Source organism: Convolutriloba macropyga, chromosome 11 (genome assembly GCF_964194025.1).
Source record: "Convolutriloba macropyga chromosome 11, txConMacr16.3, whole genome shotgun sequence".
Classification (NCBI taxonomy): Eukaryota; Metazoa; Xenacoelomorpha; order Acoela; family Convolutidae; genus Convolutriloba; species Convolutriloba macropyga.
Window position 1 is genome coordinate 56096757 of NC_134478.1, and position 24526 is coordinate 56121282.

Genomic DNA, 24526 nt, shown 5'->3' on the forward strand with positions numbered 1-24526 from the left:
TTTATTAAAGAAATGGAACTTTGTTCCATTTCTTTAATAAAAAAAGTCATTTCGGCTTATATTTTCTTGTACTTCATTGGTTTATTCTGTTTCACTCGACCAGAAGTCCAAATTAATTCCGTCACAAATTTCTGTAGAAATACGAAGATGAGTCGCATATTAAAGAAATGGAACGAAAATGGCAAATTTGGCCAATTTCTCGTTTATTGAGAACAAAATTCCTTCGATGTTACTTGGCTATGTGTTGTTAACTTAATAAAATGTGGAAAGGAAAGTAATCTGAGCTGACTAAGAGTTCTGAAAAAGTATAGTTTGATACCAATGTGTGACCCACCAATGCATTCGATTTTTTGGCTTCGGGACTAATTTCAAGTATCGTGCAGAAAAAGCTTTCTGTGAACCAGTATGAACATAAAGTAAAATTTAACCAATTGTTTGTGGCCTATTGTGCCCCCTCCCACCCCCAGTGCCGTTTATGTCCTGAAGATACAAGTGTTATGACTCGAATATGCACGTGTTTTAAAACAGTAGTGTACTGAAATGACACGCGCCAGAGGGAGGGGTGTAGAAGTTTGATTGAGTCTCAAGTCGGAGTGTTTGAAAGAGAACAGATCCATAAATTGTTATGGGGCATTGAAGCATCATCATGTACGTAGTATATGGGCATTAGTTGTCAGAGGCTTGTCTGATTGGGCGATGGATTCTTGGTATGAGAGTTGAGAGTAATTGTGATGTAGGTTGGTGAAGAACATGTTCGAACTTGCGAGGCAGAAGAGACCAGCCATCATCTTCATAGACGAGGTGGACTCCCTCTGCAGTTCGAGGAGTGACAACGAGAGTGAGTCAGCCAGGAGGATCAAGACAGAATTCCTTACCCAGATGGATGGGGTGGGAGCAGACACTGACCAGATACTGGTCCTGGGGGCTACCAATCTCCCATGGGCACTGGATTCTGCTATACAGAGGAGGTTAGTCGGATTCATTAAAAAAGAATTTGTGGATCTGTTTTGTTAGTTAACCTTGCTATGTATGTATCTACCTTACTGGGCGAATATAATAATTAATAATTATATTAACAGTCAATTCCTCTAAAAACATAATGAAACAGTGTTCATTTCGATAATGTGAAATTAATATACAGTAAGGTCTAACTTCAAATAGGTCATGCGGACTGTCTTAATCGATGTCTCATGTTAATATATATATCAAAAAAATTGCGCCTCGCACGTTCTTCTTAACAGATTCAAGATAATCATTGAGAATAAAACTCGAAAAACCTGATTGACAGTATTTTGATGCTATATATCGAATATCGCAATCTCTATGCGACGCATAATGGAATTACAGTGATTTATTTATGTTAACCGTAAATTGTACCATCATAAAATCAATTTCCCATTCTTTAGAACCCTGTATTTCCGCTGAGTCTTGATTTTACTCTTGTTGCACAGATTTGAGAAGCGTATCTACATCCCCCTTCCGGAGGCGCCTGCTCGCACTTCCATGTTCAAACTACACTTGGGGGACACTCCTAGCGAGGTGACTGAGAGGGACTTCAAAAAATTGGGCGACAACTCTTCAGGGTAAGACGACCTCTTCAGCCTTTAATATCAGCGAAATTAAAATTACAGAATTAATCAAATGTTTCTCTTTGTTGGGGAAGCTCCGAAGTTTTTCATTTTGCATAGGCTCATTGTTCCGACCCTCCTTGTGGGGGAGGAACTATATACTGAAATGGGTTGTTCAGTCAATTTTGGCCGATCGATATATTCATTGTAGAGAGCTGTGAGTGGTATCATTATATCATTATTAAACACGTCCAGCGCAGAATATGGGAAACGATTTTCGCTTTTTTCAAGGAGGTAACGAGGTTTAAAGTTTTGTGAATAATAAATAGATTTTCGTTGTTTTTATTCACATTTTCCGTTTTTTGCCTATGTTTTTGTCAGTTTTGCAAAATATGTTAAAATGCTTTTAAAAAAGTGTTGTTTGTTTTCTAAAGATAGAAGAGTGTCGATGAAAGTTTTCATCTAATTCTTGCAAGAAATAAGCCTCTTCTGCGCTTAAATTTGCCGGAAGTGAACACCTAAATTGCTGAAACAATTTGCTTCAACTCAAAAAGAGGGCTAATTTACCACTCCGCTCTCTTTGGAAGTTTTCTGGGTTGGAAATTTTGCCGGGGCGGTTTGTAGCTAATTTGTCTCGATAATTATACAAACAGCATCCTTTTTCTTTGATAGATGAACTTTTTCTGTCAAATTATCTATACACATTAAACTGGTAACCATTGCATGTTTTCTATGTGCAAACAGTATTAACAAGGCTAATTTTGGTTTGATGGTAGAATTCTAAAATCCAAAAATAATCCGGATTGTAATCAGTGGCTGTCTTTTTCTTAAAATTATCGACATTTTTATCGACCTTACTGAACAGAACAATTCATATCAAGGATCACTTTTGACAAGTCCATTTGGCTTCTTGAACAATTGCCAGTTAGTGTTTTTATAATTTTTTTAGGGGAAAGTTTTCTTGTCGTTTTGACTTTGTCTTCAAAATAAACTAGGGGTTATGGAGCTTTGCCAATATTTTTTTGGTCAATTTGCAGCTTAATTTCAGCAAATTTAGAAAGCATCTTCAGCTTAATTACAAGTAAATAGCTATGGCGGCTTTACGCTTTAAGTAAATATTTTCTGGCTTCAAAAATACTAGTTTCACAAAATTGATTTTTGGTCATGTGCGCATTTTCAGGTTTTTCTTGTTTTGTCAAATTTTCAAATTATTGATAGGGACCTTGTCACTTAATTGGTGTTCAAAAATAGTCATGATTGAACTTATATTTTCTAAGGAATAGATAATGGTTTCAACAGCTTCGACACCGTTTTCTAGAAGAATTTAATGGAATTTATTTCACTTTTGTCTTAATTGCCTTCTTGTAGTCGTAGGAGAACTTCTCAATAAAAAGAGGTCTCAAGGGTGTTGACTCTTGTTATGAAGGAACACATGAGCCTATTTACTGATTTTAGTTGTTAGCTGACGACGGCGTTCATGATTTTAAAGATAATTTTTTCGAGAAATAAAAAAAGATTTTTTTCTTTAAATTGTCATTTTTTAATTGTTCTTTTTCGCTTAATTGTTACCTAGTCTCATTCATCACTGGTCACAATTCACATTTTGGCGTAGAAAGAGAGGCAATTGGAGATATCTTTAAAAATAATTTTGTATATATAATGAAATAATTTTGTTTTTAATAGCTTCGATAACGGTTTTTGCAAAAAAATTAAATTGTTTGGTTTTTGTCTATTTGAATTTCATTTTTAAACTTATGACAATTTCTGCTTGTTTGCAGGTCTCATTGGCTTCCGTGGGGAATAAACAAACGTGTTGAGATATTTCAATTTACGGATGATAGATTTTCATGACTTTGAAAATAATCTTTTCAAAAAACATGTTTTGGCTTTGAATCTTTTTCTTGTCCTTTTGTTAGCCAGTATGAATAAATACAAGTCAAATATCACTTTTTTGGCATCGAAGGAAAGCGCAGTTGAATAACGCCATTTTTTTCAGTGAATTTATGGTTTTAACGGCTTCGATGTCGGTTTTTTTGCCAAAAAAATAATTTTCAAGTTTTTGTCTGTTTGGATTTTGCAAAAGCTTTTGACAATGTAGACCATGCAATCTTGCTTAAAAAGTTATCGTTGTACGGTCTTGACAATGATTTCTTGCAGTTTATGTTCTCATACTTAACCGGAAGATACCAGCTTGTTAACATCAATGAAATATTGTCAGATGAAGTTGCGATTGCCAGTGGCGTTCCTCAAGGCAGTGTTCTTGGACCTCTGCTGTTATTAATTTACATCGATGATATGTTATCACTACCGGAAAATTCAAGCTGTTTTTGTTTTGCAGATTACACAAAGTTGTAATGTGCGACCTCTGACTTTTCTACTGACTGTCAGAGAGATCTCAATAAACTTGTAGACTGGTATTCAGAAAATTGTTTGATGTTTAACAAAGAGAAATGTGTTTATATTCATATCTCTGAAGCACACAAATGCGATTTCAAGATAGACCAGATTTCTTTACAGAAAGTTCACTATACAACCGATTTAGGTGTTGAAATTTGTAGCAATTTAAAGTGGAGTAGGCACATACGTAATAAGCAAACGAAAGCTCAAAGAAGTTTCAATTGTCTCAGACACAATGTTCCATATAGCCTACCAAATAAAGTCAAGCAAAATTTGTTTGTACACATCCTGCATTTTATCTTTTCTCCTATACGCCTCTGTAGCGTGGTTTCCCGATATTGGTCACTTGAGATTATTAGAAAAATTCTACTGGAGAGGATTGTGTTGGTGTTATGGAAAACGCAATTACATTTCAGCCCTGCAGTATTCGGACAACATACCTATCTGCTATCAGCTTATTGAGCGAGATCTTCGATTTTTCATTTCTATTATGCTAAGGAAAACTTGTATTAAGTTTGAGGATTTTTTCACGCTCAAGATCAATTCCAGGGTTTTACGAAGCGAACACGCTAATCAGCTTGTCATGAACCCAACAATAAAGCTACTAACATCGAAGTCTTATTTCAAAAGGGTACAGTTTTATGTGAATGGTTTTAACGAGATGGGACCTTTCAATATTTTAAAACAACCAGCGGACCACAAACGCCTCCTGAGAGGGTTTTTCATAAACTTTTGTGACTCTCAGTTTGATTTAAACTACACATGCACTTGGTCCATTAATTGCCGATGTACTTCCTGCCGATCTTAATTTTGTAAAATATAAGTTTTTTTTATTCTTTGTATCAATACCATATTCATAGAATTTCATCAAACGATAGGTTGAAACCCCTTATTGTGGTTAATTGAGGTATTTTACTACTACTACTACTGTTTGAATTTCTTTTTGTAAACGTATAGCATATTTTGATTAACGACAGGTCTAAATGGCTTTCGTTGGAGGATGGAAGGAATCCTTTAATGACTTGATAGCTGATGGTTTTATGACAAAATTTTGTTGTTTGCTAACTTTGCGTCTTCTGTTTTTTTGTCTATTTTCGTTAATTACCTATTTTCGTTAATTACCTATTTTTGTTAATTGCAGGCCACATCAGATTATTAGCGTCGAAAAAACGCGCAGTTAGACATATAAGGTTTGCAGTAAGGTTGACATGTAAGGTTTGCAGCGAATTGATTATGCTTATAACGGTTTTTATATTTTCTGTTTTTGACATTTTCGTTGACGTATGACATTTTCTGATCAGAGATAGGTTTCAAGGGATACAGTTGGAGGATTAATTGAAATTGTTTTTTTTTTTCAATTTATTGCTGTTTTTAATGACTAAAAATAATTGTACTTTAAAAAAGTGTTTTTTTAACTCTGCATCTTCTGTTTTTTGTCTATTTTACCTAATCTCATTTTTAACAGGTCAAATATTACTTTGCTGGCATAAGGAAGGTAAAATTCAACATATCTAATGACTTAAGTGAATTAAAAATGGTTTTAATGGCTTTGAAACTCGTTTTTCGAAAAAAGACCTTGATTTTTTCTTTGAGTATTTGACGGTCTTTTTGTAAATATAGGACATAAACTGAAAGTTCTCAATGGTTTTGTTTAGGGGAATGACTATTTTTAATTTTTACTTCAATATAGAGCTAATCAATTTCATTACCTTTAAAGTAATTGCTTTTAAAAAAAAACATTTTTCAAGTTTGCTATTTTCCTGTCTACTTGTTAACTAGTCTCATTAATGAGTAGTCATATATCACCTAATTGGCGTTGAAAAATTGGGTAGCCAAACAGTTTCTATTTCTTAGGGAACAGAATATGGTTTTAACGGCTTTGACACCGTTTTCTCACAAAGTTGATTTCAGGTTTTGTTTTTTTTTTTGTATTTTTTTGTAGTCGTACAAAATCTTAATAATGACAGGTACCAATGTCTTATCTTATGGAGTTATAAATGATGGTATTTCAAACGTATTTAATGATATCAGTTCATATCTAAAAGTTCTCATCACTCTGGAACCAATTGCTTTCTAAAAATTTGAGAGTAATTTTTGTTAGCCGCTTTTGTTTTTTGTCTACTTGTTACCGAGTCTCATTATGGACTGGTTCCATAATGGTCTCATTATGGACTGGTTCCATTCGTTTCTAGTGAAGATCATTTAACTAATTATTTTGTTTATTTTAGGTTTTATCTGCCGCTTAGTTTATCGTTTTTATTATTTGATTTTGTTCCTGGTCTGATCTCTTATTCTTAATTATGCCAAATCTGCTCGGTCTTCTAAAGCGGATTTTTTTTTCACTGAGTGATTTGAGTTGGACGCAATTTTTTGTTCATACACTAGTTTTTTCGAAAAATTCTTGATTTTTTAAAGTTTTCTATCCCATCCCTATTTAGTAGACAATTAAGCCGACATGTGGATGAGCGGGATCGGAACTTTTTGTGCAAATGCACATTAGCGAGTCTCCTTGACTTTTTGATGCATAGTAGCTTTTCAGTAATTTTATGGGCCTGTTCCTGGGCGCATAGAATTTTGACCCTTTTACCTGTTAATTATTAATTCCTGATTTGTTGCACATGAATAAAGCCTCCAACACACTTTTTCCAACAAATTTTGTTCTAATAATTGTGCTTTTTTGAAATCTGGTTTCTTTTACTTTTTTAATTGCTCTTGAAGGAAGTTAGAAGTAATTATTATAAATGTGTCTTTTTATATAAAATCTTTACTCGGCAGTTTTTGCGCTTTTGTTCTAGAACATTCTTCGACTTTTTCACACTTAAGTTATTAATTTTTGAGTGATCTAAGTTGCTCGCGTTCTGAAATCGAATTTGTATTCAATGTGAATGTGAGCGAAAGGAAAGCAGAACCATTGTAGCTAAGTGGCGAAGATACCAGATTGCTTATTTCGAGTTTCGGTTTCGAATCCCTGTGGGGTCGTTTTTGCACCCATTAAACATTTCAAGGCTGCATCCCCCTAATTTAAATTGCCACCGCCTGTCGTTCGAGAGCAACTCATCCGACGTTAGTCAGTTTATGTTTAATAGCCGCGAAGTGATGGCGGCTACTATTGGGGAAATCGTGTTTTTTTTTTAATTCGTCTCCATCGATGATTCTTACGACATGACTTCTTGGAATTTACTTTTTCAATGACTTCAGTGACAACTGCTTTGCAGTTTTCTGCTTTAAGGTGGATTGCGTGACTTACCTCACTCAAAAAAATGACTTCTGAACTCACTTGTGGAACTTTAAATTTAATGAAAAATTACTATTGATTTCGAATCTCAAGTTTTTGATTTCGAATCTCAATTTTGAAAAAGCTCTTTTAGGGCTTTTTCCTTATAGACCGTATATGACATAGAAATGACAGTCCGAATCGAACCAAAAAGTCTAGTGGCCTATTAAAGTACAAGTGTTCGATCTGTCTATCTTATTTCTTTAGTTGTTTCAATTCATGGAAGGTCACAAGCGTCTATCGCGGCTATTTTCCGGCAAATGTCTATCGCATCTGCCGGCTATGTTCTATGTTGCCCTCATTCTGAAATAAAGTGTTTTGCTATTATAAAAGCGATTGTTAGTGAGAGAAACAAAGCTAATTTAGCTTAGTGGTAAAGATGTTGCTCCCACAATGCAGTTCTAAGCTACGCGCCCGCTACAAATTAATTTGTTCCGCCTGTCGTTCGAGAGGAATTCATTCGACGTTATTTGGTTTCAATAGCCGCTCTCATCTTCTCAGCCATTTAGTTATGATAGCGCTCCTATTTTTGTTTTACCATCCAAAGAATTTGTAAGTTGCACTGTCTTTTTGTAAGATATTTTCAAACATTTTTAATTACTTTGACTTTTCAAAACGGCATAAACATGTAGCGCCCAGTGGGTATCAAGTTTCATTAGAAGCCCTAAGCTTAATTAAGCAGTTTTTCAAATGAACAGAGTGCTGAAACTGTTGGGAAATTCAATTTAAAAAGGTCAATTTCTGTAGTTTTTGAGAGCAGCGTGGTCCAATTTCTTATGTTTTGCTCGTCATTTTTAACTATCTTAGGTGGGTATTAAAATAACGTTTTTAAAAGATCACGAAGGTCCATTGCTAGTCCATAAATTTCTTTTATATGTTTTTGTCCAATAAATTTTTGAAATGCAAGCTGAGATACTCAAATTTTTGGTGAAATTTTCAAGTTACAAATTTTTAGATTTTCTATATTCAAGGGTCAGTGAATCATCTTTAGGTATTGAATTTGGGTTACTGAAAATCTTTCACTCTTTGAAAATCTGCCATTTTTGCATGTACTATCCTTTAGGGCCAATGAAATTTTTAGAGCTTGAAGCTGGTTTACTAGATATCTTCTGGAGACCAAAAAATGGTTTTAAAGATGTAATTTTTGGCGTCTTTTAATAGAATTTAAAATTTTATCAATTTCTAGTGTCGTTTTAGAGGTTCTTATTCTGCAACGGCCAGTAAAGCTTTTACGAGGTTGAGGCCGGTTTGTTGGATAGTTAGTGGGGAAATAGTTTCGAATTTTCTTTTCAACATAAAAAATATTTCACTTTTCAGTTATTTTTGAGTAAAGTTTGCGATTTTTAAGTTCGAGTTTTTTTAATTTTGCTCAGATTTTAAATCATTATAGACCAATGGAACTTTTATGAGCTTGACGATAGATTACTAGATAGTAGTGATGCCAGTGGAATGCTTTTTAAGATATTGATTTGCAAATTTTGTAGACTTTTCAATAAAATTTGCAGCTTTTTTCAAAATGTTTGAAAATTTTTTATAACCTTTTCAGATTTTTATCTTTTGAGTTCTTGCGAGTGCCGTTGTTCAACTGGCCTCCTGGGGTGCAGTAGTTTTTGGTGTTTCATTCAATTGTTTGGATTGTATTTTAGGACTTGTCCTGCTATGTTTTTTTTTACTTCGTCGAACAAAAATTTGTTTCGCTTTACCTTAGTTGGGAGCTTGTACAACATTTAGCATGCGACTTTTTGTGTTCTCCAGGCTAGTTTTATTCTTTGCTCATTCTGCCCAAAGTGCGTGTAAACAGAAGTTGCTCAGCAAAGCAATCTAAAATGAACACAATCTTTATCTAAAAAAGAGATCAAAGTAGAAACGGGATAAACCCATTAAGCACAATTTGAGATGCCCGCTACTTGAACTTAAATTAGGTTGTTGTAAGTCATAGTTAACTTCTCTAGTGCGGTTTGGCATTGATGCTAGTCCCTGCATCCTCTCATAAAAAACAGGAGTATGCATAACTACAAAATCCAATCAAAATAGTTGGCACTTTAAAAAATGTTTTTGTTCAACAATCAATTTTTATCTGTTTTTCTGTTACTTCAATCCCAATGGGTGTTGTGGTAACCATTGGAGGCTTTTTTGGCAATCTACTTGGTATGTTTTTTTTTCTTGAAAACCATTTAAAAAAATGATCAATAGATTTTTTAATTGCTATCAAACGAAGCTTTGTGGTTTTGTTGTGCCATTTTCTGCTTGTCAGGTTTTTCGTTTTAAATTTTTGTCCTCAATAACGGGATAAACCCGTAAAGATGGGAAGGCATTAACTGGCTGAGCAGTTCTCTTAGAGCCGTATGTCTTATTAGTCTCTACGTATGCGGTTCACCGAAACTATACATGGTGTGAAGAGCGGCTGTATCTTGATCTTAAAAACTATGAGCCCCCCCCCCCCCCCCATTACTCCCCCTCCTTTGGCGTTTTGAACTCCCGCTGCACATTTTCATGTACAAGAGAGCTGACGCGACATTCAATAAAGTAAGCCGCGACTCTCGAATTGGTGTTTCGGATTTGATGCTTACTCCTCTCTTTGAGGGCGAGATCAATTCCAGTGTACTCCAAATCGGTCGCAATCTGAATATCTACGGCTAGTGGTAATTCATTTGAAACATTAACCCCAAAAAGGGGTTTAATTGCTCACGTGACCGACAGCATTGGGTGATTGGTTTTGCGTCAGAAATGGGGCAAAATTTTTGCTGTGTTGTGCAGATATTCTGGCGCTGATATTGGTATTGTGGTGCGAGAGGCGTTGATGCAGCCAGTGAGAAAAGTGCACCAGGCCACCCACTTCAAAAAGGTCTCGGGTCCCTCCAGAACTGACCCGAATGTATACCTGCATGATCTCCTCACTCCCTGCTCACCCGGAGACAAAGGTCAGCCATTTTTAGAGAAACAGCTTTTGTTCCATGCATTTACTACATCTGTAAGCTGGGAGAAGCTATTTTGTGGTACTCTCGGGTTTTGTTTCCTCTTGTGACGCTTTTTCGTGTTACATTTTTTTACGCTGCAAGCCTTAAATCATAATTTATACCCTGCTTTAGCTGTGTTTGTGTACGTTAAGTCATTTGTGACACTCATTAGAAATGTTTTTAGGCGAGTTGCATTATTATTTTTACCTCATAAATGATGTACCTCACTGCTCATACTTAGCAAGAACAACTTTTTCAAACTAATTTGAAATATTGAGGTAGCGTCTTTTCTAGAAAGAAATTTCAGAGAACATGAACGAAATCTATCAACTCATACTATTAAGAGACTATGCTATGATTCTAGTGGTTTTTAGTGAGTCGTTTTGCAATTTGCAGCCTATCAAAACTAGAGTTTTTGTTTAAGTAGCAAACCGATTCCATTGGAATTGATGAAATCAGACCCGAAGTGTTTTTTCTGTAGGTCTGGCGCTCAAGAACCTCCTAATGACATTAAATGAATAATCTGTTCACAGGTGCTCTTGAGATGAAGTGGACTGATGTCCCTGGGGACAAACTGAAGGAGCCGATTGTGACAATGGACGACCTCGAGAGATCCCTCAAGACCATCCGACCATCGGTCAGTCCAGACGGAATCCAGGAACATCTCAAATTCCTATCCGAGAAAGGTGTTGAAGGCTAATTTTTGATACCCTCCCGAGGCACTCCACCAGCTAACAGCGGGGTTATGAGATCTGAATCTTGCAGTTCGAACACCTTTTCTAACACCTCGCGATTGATTCCTCTGTCAATTTTCTCCAGAGAACTTAATGCACTTTATTTTCCACACTGAAACTTGTTGAGAAACTTTCTTGCAAGGTGTTAAAATTAATCGATTATGAAAAAAATTGAATTGATAAGATACTAAATTAAGAAGAACTGCTGTAAATTATCTTTTCCGCTTTCCGGCAATGAAGCTGGACTATTTAAGTTGTTACAATACAAATCATGTTAATCATTATTCTTGGTCCCGAGCATTTATTTTTATTAGATACATAACTCATCTACAGCCCAATGTACAATTATGATGTGATGACCTTTAGAATAGATTATTCAATTCCAATGTGTACAACCACAGCTCTTTTGCGCGTTTTGAGGATAGAGAGAATACAAGGCGGCTCAGCAATGTGCGATGGCACATAAGGTTCCGACCCCGCGCATCCACAATTTTGGCATAATTGTCTACCAAATGAGGAACAGATAGAAAACCCAAAAATTAATTTTTGGGAACCCCAAAAAAGCCCAAGTATTTTTCAAAAAAAAAATGTGTATGAACGATATGATATAGCCTCCAAAGCAAATAACTCAGTGGAGTAAAAATTGAAGCATTAAATTGCTGTGATATGCCAATATTAAGAAAGCGAGTCAAGACGAACTGCAAAATCAAACAGCAACAACAACAAACATTAATTACATCAAAAAATTTTTGTCCGTTTTAAAAAACAAAATTTAATAACAAAGTCAACATACCGTCAGATGAACCTAAAACTAAACAAAATAGCTTATAAATCACCAGAAAAGATATGGACCAGTCCATAAAAGGTTTGGTAACAATTAGACAAAAAAGAACAAAAACAGTAAAGTTAAAAAATTCGCTTATTTTTTCAAACAATATCAAAGTAATTAAAGCCATTAGAAATCAAGTAAATTATCCCAAAGGTTAACGATTACAATGCTTCTATAGAATGGCATTAGGACCTGTCATTCATTTCTTTAAGCGGCTAAAAAGAAACGCTGTCAGAAAACGCTGTCAAAACCGTCAAGCCATATTTCGGCCCTCAAAATATATTCGTTCGCGCCTTCTTCAAAAACCGATAATGTAGTATTTTGCCATTTATTAGTGAGACTAGGTAACAAGTAGACAAAAAAGAAAATGGCCAAAGAATGTATTAAATTTGATTTTTTTTAAAACAAATTTATATCCAAAGTCATGCAAAACATTAATTACAAAATGAAATATTTAAAAAGGGTCGTTTATTCATCCAAAGGGATTCTTTGAGACCTGCAATTATCCAGAATAATTCTTGCGTCTACAAAAAGAACGTCAAAGATGACAAAAATCAAAGTAATTTACTTTTTTTGTCAAAAACCGGTGTCGAGGTCAGTAAGGTCATAGCGCATTCTTCAAAAAAAATAGATTTTGGGAAATCAATCCCTTTTGACGCCTTCCCATGACACCCACAATGTCATATTTGACCTGTAATTAACGAGATTAGGTACCAAAATTAAAAATAACAAACTTGCGAAGTTAAAAAGTTTTTTATTTTTAGTTTTGGAAAACAATTGTTTTCAAAGTCATGAAAGCCATACGCTATCTTCTGATATCAAAATATCGGCTCGTCTAATCGTCCATAAATAGTCATTGAAACCTATCACTATAGAGGAAATTTCATACAACTGAAATGAGAAAGTAAAAATGACAGTTAAAGACAAAATTTAAAAATTCAAATAATTTCTTGAAGAAAGAAGTGTCGAGGCCGTTAAAACGATAATCTATATCTTTAAGGATTTTAATATGTTAAATTGTTTTTCATTTTGAACGCTAATAATGTGATATGGGAACTGTCAGTAATGTGATAATGTGACTAGAAAACGTGAAAAACTGCAATCTAATAGTATCAAAGCCAGAAAACAAAAACTTCGGGCTTAAAACACAATCGAGACTAAATTTCCAATCAGTAGAATGAAGAAGCATTCTTTCTTTGCTGACACTAAGCTGCAAGTTGACCAAATTAGGAAAAGGGGGAAAAGTTCATTAAGCCATTATTTATTTAAAAATTAATTATTTTTAAAAGTCGAAACGATCATAATTTTTCAAGTAAAAAACAAAGTGCATTAGCTTGGAGTTGCTTAGGAAGCCAATTGAACTTATCACATCTGAGCTTTCATTTGATATGTTCTGTTCTTTATTAAAAAAAGTCTTTTTTCAAAAAAAGAGCGACTGATTGCAATCCGAATTCTTTTTGGATTGTAACAGTCCAAGATTGGCCCAAAACTAGCCCTGGTAATGCTTATTGTCCATTAAGAACTATTTATTTTTTGAATATTGTAGATATAGATAATTTGTTAGTTGAAAACTCAAAAAAAAAAATTCTGCATTTTGATAATAAACGAGTAAAGCTAGCAAAGAACGGCAAAGTTTTAATTACAGAGCACTCTCAGCGGAAGTTGAAGTAGGAATAGCCCCCTTCTGAGTCTACAAAGATTGTATTAGTGTTGTTTGGGGGTGTAGTGCCGGCAAATTTTATTAAAGTGGACTAAAGTAGCTTATTTCGTGCTGTTTTTGTTGAAAAAGGCTAAATTTTGAAATGTTTATCCAGATTTTTTGACCAAAAAAAATTAAATCAAAACAATCAACAATGCTTGTTCGTCTTCAAAAATAAAGTCAAGGACACTATTCTTAAAAATTTTAACAAATTTTAGCAAAATTGACGAAAAATTAGGCAAAAATTTCGGAAAATGTGAATAAAAACAACGTGAATTCACTCTTCTTTTTTCAGAAGTTTAAACCTCGATAACTCCCTGTAGAAAACGAAAATTAAAAATATCTTTTTAATTATATATTCTGCGCTGGAGAAGCTTTCTAACGATACCAGTCTCAACTCTCTACAATGAATATATCGATCGGCGAAAATTGTCTGAACAAAAAAAACACACTTGAGTATATAGTTCCTCCCCCCCTCAAGAGGAGTCAGAACAACTAAGAGATCTAGTGTTACATAAACAGTGTTCATTTAAGTTTCTATAACGACAAAGGTTATCATGCTAGCAGCCGTTAACTCTAATAGACAACCCTTGTAAGTACGTTATCTTCTAATCACACAATAAAATTCTTCAAAAACTTATACACTTTATATACTATTGAAAGAAACTGGCAGCTTCATGAGTTTACATACTATTTTGACCACAATTGATCGTCACTTATTCATGAAAAATACAACACGTTTTTGTTGGTGCCATAATTTTGAAATCAAACTTAAACTTCTGTAAGTTTTGAAGGAAAATGTTTTCTAATTATTCTTTCTACTTTTCCCTTTCACCTGTTCTACTGCTTCATTCAAGCGTAAGGTGTTCATTTGGAAAAAATGATTTTATACCGCATGAAATTTTGTTTCTGCTTTATTAGTTTAAATAATCTTTTGGTCTAGTAATCAATGCGAATTATCGTTGTGATGACTTATTTTCATATTGCTCTTTAGTATGCAATTAGGTCTTAAAACTCACAGCAATTTGTTTTCGGCCCCAAGTTTAGTAACCGTCGCTAGTAAAACAAATTAGTTGTGTTATATCAAAATTAGTTTGCCATCGCTGTTTAAAAGTTATGAAATCAGAATGAAAAACGATTTGATGAGCTGGTCATGCCAAGTTTCTTAAACATTAATTGCCTTCGGACAGTTTGACGGTTTTCATAAATTGTTTTCAAAAAGTGCGGGTTTTACATTTTTGTGAGCTGTTGATTTCAATTTTGGAAATAACAACTTTTTTTAAATATTTTTAACAATTAATGGGATTCGTGTTTTCTAAATTCAGTCTTTTGACTTCAGCCTATTGTCTTCACGTATAGAGTCGATTAAAATCATACTATCTATTTTCTGAGAGTATTATACCGCGTGGCGACAGCAATTAATCTTCAAGAGCAATCAATGTTTTCCTGATTGATTTGAAAAAAGTCGAAAAGTTATCTTGCGAAGTTTCAGAAATTTCTGTTATTTTGTACAATTTCCATAATGCTAAATGAAATCATTGCTGGCGGGAAAGTAATTTTTAATGCTGACAGTTAAGTAAAATTTTAAGTTTTTAAACCTAAAAGAGCTGAGTCAGAAAAATTCTTATCAAGTAGCAGTCCCCGAAGTAGTTTCGAGGTCCTTCAAGTGATCTGCGTTATTTATTGCTCTCAAACGAAGTTTGTAGCAATTATGTTAGTCCTGGCCTTTATCCGATTTTTCGCTTGACCGATTTTTCGTCTGTCCCGTTGGACTTTCCATGGCCGTCCACCCTCCTCTGACCTAGCGATTTGGACCCCCCACCCCCCCCCCCCCCCGGCCTTTCTGAGAAAGAAAGAAAGAAAGAATTTATTTCTCCAGTACTAAAGGAAATGACAACTTTCAAAAACGGTAACAGATATGCAAAAAAAGAAAGGATACAAACAATAGAGTCATGATGGACTTTTAAGCTGGAGAGGGCAGACAACGAAGCCATCAGGCCTACACAAGGTCTGCCCCACTGCCTAATACGTCTTCAAAGCAAAATGAAAACAGACCTAGAGAAGAAAAGTAGCAAAAGAAGTCACAAGTGTTTCTGATCATTAAAAAACGTCCAAAAACTTTTTGGTCCCACTGCCAAGGTCTGAGCACCACGAGGACGCTCACAAAAGCAAAGAGCTTTAGAAAAATCAAAACTTTAGAAAAAACGATAATTTTGTCTCCTATCGACCAAAAAATTTCTAAGTGTTTTTGGTATCATGGACCAAAAAAGGGCCATATCTCGAAAACTAAAAAAGCTACGAAGCTCATATTTGGTATGGAAAATTAGAAGTTAAAAAAAAGTGGGCTCCTGCCCCAGGCTGCCGTAGCAGCCTGGGACAGGAGCCCTCACGAACCCTTTTGTTTGAACACCAAGGTAACTAAATCTGAATTCCCAATCAAAAAATGTTTTCTAAATAAATGCACAAAATTTACGAGCTCTGACGGAGTAAGCTCTGTAAGATTATTGGGCGATACTCCACTTCTCTCTAATGCATTAAAAAGAATAGTACCTCTATACTTGATGGAACTTTTTTCGATTTGCTTTTTACATAATGGCAGTTTCAACAGACGTAAATTAGCAGTTCTGGTAATACGATCAGAACGTTCAAAAATAAAAAACGAGTTGAGATACTCTTCACTGTGGTGACTGTTCAGAGAACGCAGAACAAATTTAAGTAGCTCATACAAGTACAATTCATAAACCAATAAAATTTGATGCTTTTCAAAAAGATCTGAGCACTGATCACGCTTTTTCCTGAAACAAATGAATTTTAGAATTTTTTACTGCAGTGAAAAAGTCCTGGACTGGACAGAATGACTGCAGCATCCATACACAAGAAGTCCGTACTGAATAACGGACTTGATATTCGAATTGTAGTATAATATCAAGTCTTTTCTGGGTACATAGTGACGTAACTTTGAAATGACTCCACACTGGGTGCTTAACCTTTTCAAAACAATTCCAATATGCGAATGAAAAGCCAGCTTGCAGTCCAGCATAACTCCCAGGTATTTACATGTAGCAGCAGCTTGCACATTAATATTTTCAATGCAGAAGCTACCAACACTGGAAGCACGATGACCTATGTTTAAGCAAACTGTTTTATCCAGATTCAGTACTAGTTTGTTAGAAGTCAACCATCTGCTAACCGACTCAAGGTCGGCTGTGATTTGTTCATAAGTCACATCGAGTGCGGATAGATTTGTGTCATCAGCAAAAAGAAAAATTTCTAACTTTTTACACACACTTTGTAGGTCATTTATATATATCAAAAACAAAATAGGGCCTAAAACAGACCCTTGTATAACACAAGATATTTCTTTATATGAAGATGCAAAACCAGAAAATTCAACTTGTTGAGACCTGTTATGTAGATAGCTTTCAAATCATTTTAAGGCTTTTCCTCCAATTCCATAGCAGGACAACTTCTTAATTAGGATGCTATGATCTAGAGTATCAAATGCTTTTTTAAGATCCAAGAAAAAGTTCACAGAAAATTTAGTTCTACCATGCCTTATCCTCTCTGTCAGCCCTGCCAGAGCATCAACGCAACTATGTTTTTTTCGAAAACCAAATTGTTTATTAAAGAAGAGACTAAAAGATTCAAAATAATAGTAGACTCTATTAAACATGACTCGTTCAAAAACTTTACTCCTTACAATTAAGAGAGATGTTGGTCGGTAGTTATTCTCATCAAGCTTTGAACCGGACTTATGAAGTGGAATTACTTTCGTCTTGCGCAGAAGACTTGGAAAAAAGCCCTTCTTGAATGACTTATTCACCAGCTCAGCCAGATACCCCGATGTAACAGGTGAAGTTGCTTTGACAATAAGGTTGCTCATGTTATCAACCCCAGAAGATGATTTATTATCAAGCTGATGGATGATTGTTTCAATTTCCGCTGTATTTGTTGGATATAGATGCATAGAAAAGTTTTGATCACTTGGTAGTACTAATTCCACATCCGGCAGGCAGGAGCGAACATTCTGTCCATTAGTACTAAAATACTCATTAAATTTCTCAACAATTTCGCACCCTGAAGGACTTTTTTCCATTCTCGCGCACGATGACAGAGCTGGCAGAGACAAATCTTTAGTAGTTCGACCCTTGATATCATTTAACAACTTAAAAGTGCGCCTTGAGTCTCCGATACAGGAAGTAAATTTAGTCATATAATATGATTTTTTCGTTGTAGTGTAGGTTTTTTCAAACTTCAAGCGGTATTCACAGAACCGCGAACGCTTTTGACTGTTGGACTTATCTTTTGACCACTCTCGGTGTAGTCGATTTCTTTTAGTCCGCATGTTTTTCAGAGTATTTGAGAACCATTTGGGTCTTGATATTTTGATATTTCGGCTTTTCTTTATAGGTGCAAAAGAATCAGTCACACTTAAAACTGTTCGCTGGAATCGCTCAAAAGCTTCATCGACACATAACACATCAGATAACTTACACTTGGCAAGTTCGCGACTCAATTTGAACTGGTAAATCAGAACTTGTTCTTTGTTATTCAAAAAAGACGTGTCCCGGAAAACTTTTTCAGTAGAAATTTCGACACTGTCACAAAAAAACTGAAGATATATTGGATAATGATCGACAAAATTCTCGGCCTCCATGACCAATGATTGGAAGACTACAATATTTTTAGTTATATAATGATCAATGCAGGTAGCCGATTCATGTGAAATACGAGTCGGTTCATCTATCAAAAAATCGTATCCATTTGCAGCAATAGCATTTAAGTAGTTTCTCGATATCAGGTTACAATCCAGAGTATTTATGTTGAAATCTCCACATATAACAATTCCAAGATCATCAGAACAACTTTCCAGAAAACTATCAAAGATATCAAGGAACTCCAGCTTATTAGTGCGTGGGGGATTATAACAGGTTAACACTTGAAAACAAAAATTTCCCGCTTTTAGTTGAACAAAGGCTGATTCAGGTAAACATGATGATAGTTCTTTAACAAATGAAATAGTTTCATGAATTTGTATCATCACACCTCCCCCTCTTGAGTCACGAACTATGCTTGAAAGGCAATTATAACCTTTCAATAGATAACAAAACTTATCATCGTCTTCATTTAACCATGTTTCTGTAAGGCATATTACTGACGGCGGAGACTCAAGGCTGAACACTAGTGCTTCCAGGTTGTTAAGATTTTTACGAAGCGACCTAACGTTAACAGTTAGAATAGAAATAGATTGTATACGACTTGTTTGAGGATGATAACCGCTAGTCCTGGGTCCGGAACTCCTCACTTTCCTCCACATGAAAGGGCTGCTCAATGATTGTGTCCAGATTACTTTCCTTAGCGTTAGGGGTATCACCAATTAATCCCATTACTTAATCCAAAAGATCGTCCTTGCAGCCCTTCTAGCAGCCCTAATCCCCAATTGGCTACTACGGAAGCCAACTGCTCGACCGGTGAGAATAATTCGCCCGACGTTAGTTGGTTGTTTTAACTTTTCGTGATGAAGAATAGAACGGATATGTGAAACCCGAAAAAATTAAATCGCTGAGCAGACCTATTAGATCTTTACTAGTCTCATATGCACAAATGGAAAATACAAATAAAGTACTAATAGAAAACATGAAATATTGTTTTGATGGGCAGTTTTGAGAAGAAGTCAGTTGAGAGAAGTCAGCCGGACATTAGTGGCTGGTGTTTTTCTAATTTTATGCGCGTTTTCTACGGTAATTTTTCTTTATTTTTGACCTGTCAAACTATAGTTGTAGTTTTTATTTATTTTGTTGTAGTCTTTATTTTGTTCTGAAAACATGATTTTGAGTGGTCTGTTCCAAAAATCTTTTAGTCAGAGAGAACCGTAGAGTAAATTGGGTCAATTGAACGCACATTTGTGGCTTCAATCCTATTGCAGTTAACAGCCTTCTATACAATGGAGGGTGTTACTGAGGAAGCAGCGCTACGAGATTTAATTAGTCCTATGATTTATATCGAAAAAGAAGAATGTTTAAAATACTGAAAAGTTATAGATGATGTCGGCGACATCAACTGTGGACAGAATTTGTTTCCATCTGTATTGAAACAAATAGTGAAGTCAATTCTGCAGGTGTTTCACTAAAGTCTAGTTCGCAGCGATTTGGGCAATATGACGGTTATGCTATTTGAGATCATTTGTAAGCCTATAAAATTAATTCAGTAAAATTAAATCAAAAATTAGAACTTTGTTTTCGAACTTAATATGTGGAACTCTATATAATATCTGTCTCAGGCGAAAAATTACTTGAGAAATCATTTATTTGATTTAGGATTAAAACATTTGAAATAATTGTTTTCAAAGTCAAAATTTGCAAAACTTCGGGGGGAAAAGATTTAGCTGCTGAAAATTATTTTATGTATAAAAAAATCGTTTCAATCTCATCATATGCTAAAGTAAAGAATCGTCTAAGCAAAAAATTCAATTGCTGCGAGGTTTTGAAAGAAAATACGTTTCAAAATTGCATTCGTTATTTGAGAAATACAAAATAATCGGACCTTTCTGTTTAAGCCCCCACCAAGCGCTTACAAATGTGTGTCGTTACATGGAACGTTACAATGTAAAATATAGCGTGTATACATGGGGGCGTAAAAGTTGTATACCCACAAAGCTTGGGGGCCGAAACATAGCGGATCGAAACGATTAATATTTAGCTGTCAATGGAATAAAGAGCTGGAAAAAGGAACCTTTAAAAATCACAAAACTATCTCAAATTGCGCGTCTTATTCGAAAAACTTAAACTAATGGCGTGAAGAACAATTAAAATAATTCAAAGTTTTCGGTGATTTGAAAATAGTATGTACACATTTCGACGTTTTTTGGAGTTTGAGTTTTCATTTGCTCTCCAACAAAATTTGGAACAATAATCGCAAATTTGTTTTTAAATGCAAAATTCTCTGTTGAACGTTTTGACTTTTCGAGTGAATGTTACGCCCTTGACTTCAGTGATTTAAATTTCCCTCTCATTCACAATTTTAATTAGTTGAACTCAATTGGCGGGAGTTTACTTCTAAAAGTAATGAGAAGTGCGCTAAAAGGGTCATTTTTTAAAACTTAAAATATCAAAAGTGATATGTAATAATATCTAATGACGTCATTTTATGCCCGATAGTGAACTTCCTAGTTCTTATCTTCCCTGACTGAAGCAGGTTGCGGTAGATTGGAGCCCCACTAGTCGTTCGAAGGCAATTCTTATGACAGTTGGATGTATTTAAAAAAGGATAAAATTTGGTATACGGATCAACTCTCGTTTTTCTGAAGTGATGGCAGTAGAATTTGTGCTAAAGTTTTTTTTTGAACTCTGCGCGTTGTAATTGTCCGTCCCAAAAGTTTGACAATTAACAATCTTTGTGATCAGCAAATTTGTGATTTGATCATATCCACATTAACTAGGCTCTAAATAGAAATTTTGTATTTTTTTACTCTTCTTACACGATACACTTGGAAGCTATACGGCAACCCAGCCTAGCTAATTAGTTTCAAGGTACTTGATGAAAACGATTGTGCAAAGCATGCGCTGAATAAAACGTTAAATATAAAAACTTGGTTGAAAAACTAATTATGCATAACGTTTTATTCGTCGCATGGTTCTGCGAAAAATTTCAAAAAGTGAGCTCAAAATTTTTATAAGGGCATAACTATGTAATTTCTGGGAAAAATCTGTAGCGAGTCGGCGACTTTCACCCAGCTTCCCCATAAGCTGAGGAGGCTGCATTGACCGCAAAAATCCGTTTTCTTATTTAACCCAAACGGTCTTTCCAATCCCCCCGCCCCAATGTACATTTACGCAAACTTGCTGTAGATTATATGCCCTATGCCCACCTAGCTGGGGCGATCTATAATGGGAAATACCCCTTACAAGTGGTTCTCGAGTAAAACAAATCTTCGCCTTATTCGCTCCAACTAACTGCTGACTAGTTTGTGATTAACTTAAATATACGTTAACATAAACGTAAATATAAATATAAAGTTTGTCAAGAATTAACGTAAATATACCATACTGGGCGGGAATTTTTATGATAAAAACCCAAATTTTTGTGTTATTGTCGTCATCCAGCTAGATAAAATGCGCCGAATTAATGTTGATAGTGTGCTACAAGAAGTCAAAGTTGAGGTAAAAAATATTACTGAAAATTAACACCAGTTTAACCTTCCCATTTTTGAGTCAAAATTGGGAGAACTTAAGTCAATTTCTTCATTTTGAAAAAGTGAGACAAAGTATGACCCTTCATTCCCATCTGAATTAACTAGAGTCGCCTGTCATTTTTGAGCTATGCGAGTCAGTTTCTTTTTTCAGTCGGGTAACTTTGCCCGCCTAATACTCCAACTCACGTTTACGTTAGTATTTATCACGTGGTTTTTTGCCAGACGAAAATGAAGACGACTTAAAACTTTAGTACGCTTTGAAACTATTTAATCAAATGATTTGAAACTATTCGTTGACTGTTATAAGTCTAGTCGTTCAAAAAACCCGAATTATACCCAGAACTATTTTTACAAGGGTCAACGAATAGTTTAAAATTTGTAACTGTTTCAATTTTCCGACCACGTTAACAAATTTGTTGTTTTTCTAATAGAACTTTTTCCGACGGAGCGCCTTTTAAACCAGAGAAAAAAATCTGCAGCGTCCTTGTTGAGTAGAAAATTTACGCAGATAAATTTTCTTGAAAAACTGAGAAAGATTAGGATATTTGATTTGAGATCTGAATCTTTCGAGAAAGTCAGGATATGTTTCCGAGAGTTTGATTGCCATTTCGCTTCGATCAATTTTACTGAATCTAATTTTTCTGGATCTGATACGTTCTCTTTTGGTGTAATAGTACTAGAAGTTGCAAAATCGTACGATTTGAAACTAGCGTACGCATTCTGTCGTTTAATCAAATAATTTGAAACTATTCGTTGACCCTTGTGATTAAACGACAGAATGCGTACGCTAGTTTCGAATCGTACGATTTTGCAACTTCTAGTACTATTACACCAAAAGAGAACGTATCAGATCCAGAAAAATTAGATTCAGTAAAATTGATTGAAGCGAAATGGCAATCAAACTCGGAAACATATCCTGACTTTCTCGAAAGATTCAGATCTCGAATCAAATATCCTAATCTTTCTCAGTTTTTCAAGAAAATTTATCTGCGTAAATTTTCTACTCAACAAGGACGCTGCAGATTTTTTTCTCTGCTTTAAAAGGCGCTCCGTCGGAAAAAGTTCTATTAGAAAAATAACAAATTTGTTAACGTGGTCGGAAAATTGACACACAGTTACAGCTATCATTAAAAAAAATCTTGGAATGACATTAATGATAATTGGTTTTGATATTTTGTTTTACATCAGTTACAGTTTCCTTTTAAGCACTGCGTTACAAGCTGTTGTATCTTAAATAGACTTTTATGACATCTCTTTTCAGCTTGACGTAGCATGAAGTTATGCAATTTGAGGCAATCGGTAGTTTAGGTTCAAAGACTTATGCGGTCTGTTGATCTGATGTTCTCAACATTAGTCCTAATACAGCAATTATTCTCAGAAGTTGAACACATTGCTATATCGGACAAACTTACAAAATGCTGAATAAAGGTCGGCAAAAGTCGGCGCTTGGATTACTGCAAAATTTTAATGATAGAAAAATCAGGACACAAATTCAAAACTATACATCTTTTTGCTGTTCTTGGAATTTTACTCATCTTCTGTTAAAATTTCATGGCCTCTCAAAACTTGATTTGATTACGAAAACGAATTTCAATTACGATTGAGAATTGCATCAATGATAAATCAGAAAATAAACATTTTCATAATATACTGAGAACAGAAAAGGACAACAAAAAGTTTACATCAAATAATTGAAACGCAAAAAAAAAGATCGGCGGAATAAATTAGGAGGTCAACTATGCCTGCAACTAATATGAGGTCGAGATTTGGCTTGAGTTACAATTCCAGCAAGAAATTTTTGATTCGAATTAGTAGGGCATTCTTTGATGTCGGACAATTTATGCTCTTCGGTGTTCTCAAAGGGGGAGAACCCGGTCCCCCCGTTTGACATTTGGGTTGAGAAGAGAGAAGTTGAAGAAAAGGATGTATCGGACGGGTTCATGTTTGAATTGCGCATTTCAAAGAAGGACAGAAATGGGTCTTGATGAGGCGCCCACGAAGCTGCAGTTCCAGAGAACGCGTCATCAAGAATTGGCGATGATGAGTGGTCTTTTTGGATGTTGCTTGCTTTTATCTTAGAGCACAGTTCTTTTTCGGCGTTGAAAAACTCGTTATAACCATCGCGGGAGTCCAGAAGATGTTGGGGCACACTTTGAGATGGTTGCGATGTCGACATAATACGATGTCTGGTGTCGCGGTTCGGTCGAGCGGGCAACGGGGGAGCGATTTTGAAACTCGATGCGTCTACCGGGGTTAAATTTGCACCCGATTGGGGGGTTGAATCGTGTACTTTCAGTGAATACTTCGTTAATAGATGGACGACGATGAAGTGACGTGAGAAATCTGACCCGAGTTTTGACTAACTGGGCAGTTATGTTCCGAGGAATGCTCGGTTTTGTTTCCACTCGCATTTTCGGCATCTGAGAAAGATTTTGTATGTTGCGAATGCTGCGAAATTACCCGACGTTTTAGGAGCTGCTACTGCAAAATCCTCTTCGTCGTCAAGTACAAAAGTTTTGTTTGTCAAGCCTTGTTTCAATCGAGATTTGAGCTTCAAAGCTTCCTGTTCTACTGCAAGGTCTAAAGTTCCCACAGCTTGTTCACTTTGCCATTTTTCGTAACCGACATCGAACTGTTTGGCCATGAAGACTGCGAATCGTTTGGCGTATTTGGGTTTTGAGAAAAGGAGCAAATATGCTCTCCATTTTGTGGGTGAACTGACCGACTGGCAGATTATTGCGGCACAGTGGGTGTAGGTGAAGGCGGCACTTACAAAGCTCACGTGGCACAACTTGAACCTGAAAACGTACAACACCTTTCAAATAGTCGATCTTTGTCTGGACAGATATTAACGAATTAGGAACGGCTAATCAGAAT

The 24526-nt window shown here is 35.4% G+C and overlaps 2 protein-coding genes and 1 pseudogene across 3 annotated transcripts in view; 1 reads left to right on the top strand and 2 right to left on the bottom strand.

Annotated features, from left to right (window-relative positions):
- The window catches only part of LOC142349440 (vacuolar protein sorting-associated protein 4-like), an 82375-nt gene extending 71045 nt beyond the window's left edge, over positions 1-11330 (top strand). The window contains exons 6-9 of the mRNA XM_075400988.1: positions 738-968; positions 1452-1583; positions 9997-10160; positions 10730-11330. Coding sequence (XP_075257103.1) covers positions 738-968; positions 1452-1583; positions 9997-10160; positions 10730-10896 — 694 coding nt within the window. The 3' untranslated portion in view covers positions 10897-11330. The remainder of the gene's footprint in view (positions 1-737; positions 969-1451; positions 1584-9996; positions 10161-10729) is intronic.
- LOC142349456 (chromodomain-helicase-DNA-binding protein 1-like) overlaps positions 1-24526 on the bottom strand; it is a 369586-nt gene that overhangs the window by 121718 nt on the left and 223342 nt on the right. The window lies entirely within an intron of this gene.
- LOC142349454 (uncharacterized) overlaps positions 23238-24526 on the bottom strand; it is an 83512-nt pseudogene continuing 82223 nt past the window's right edge.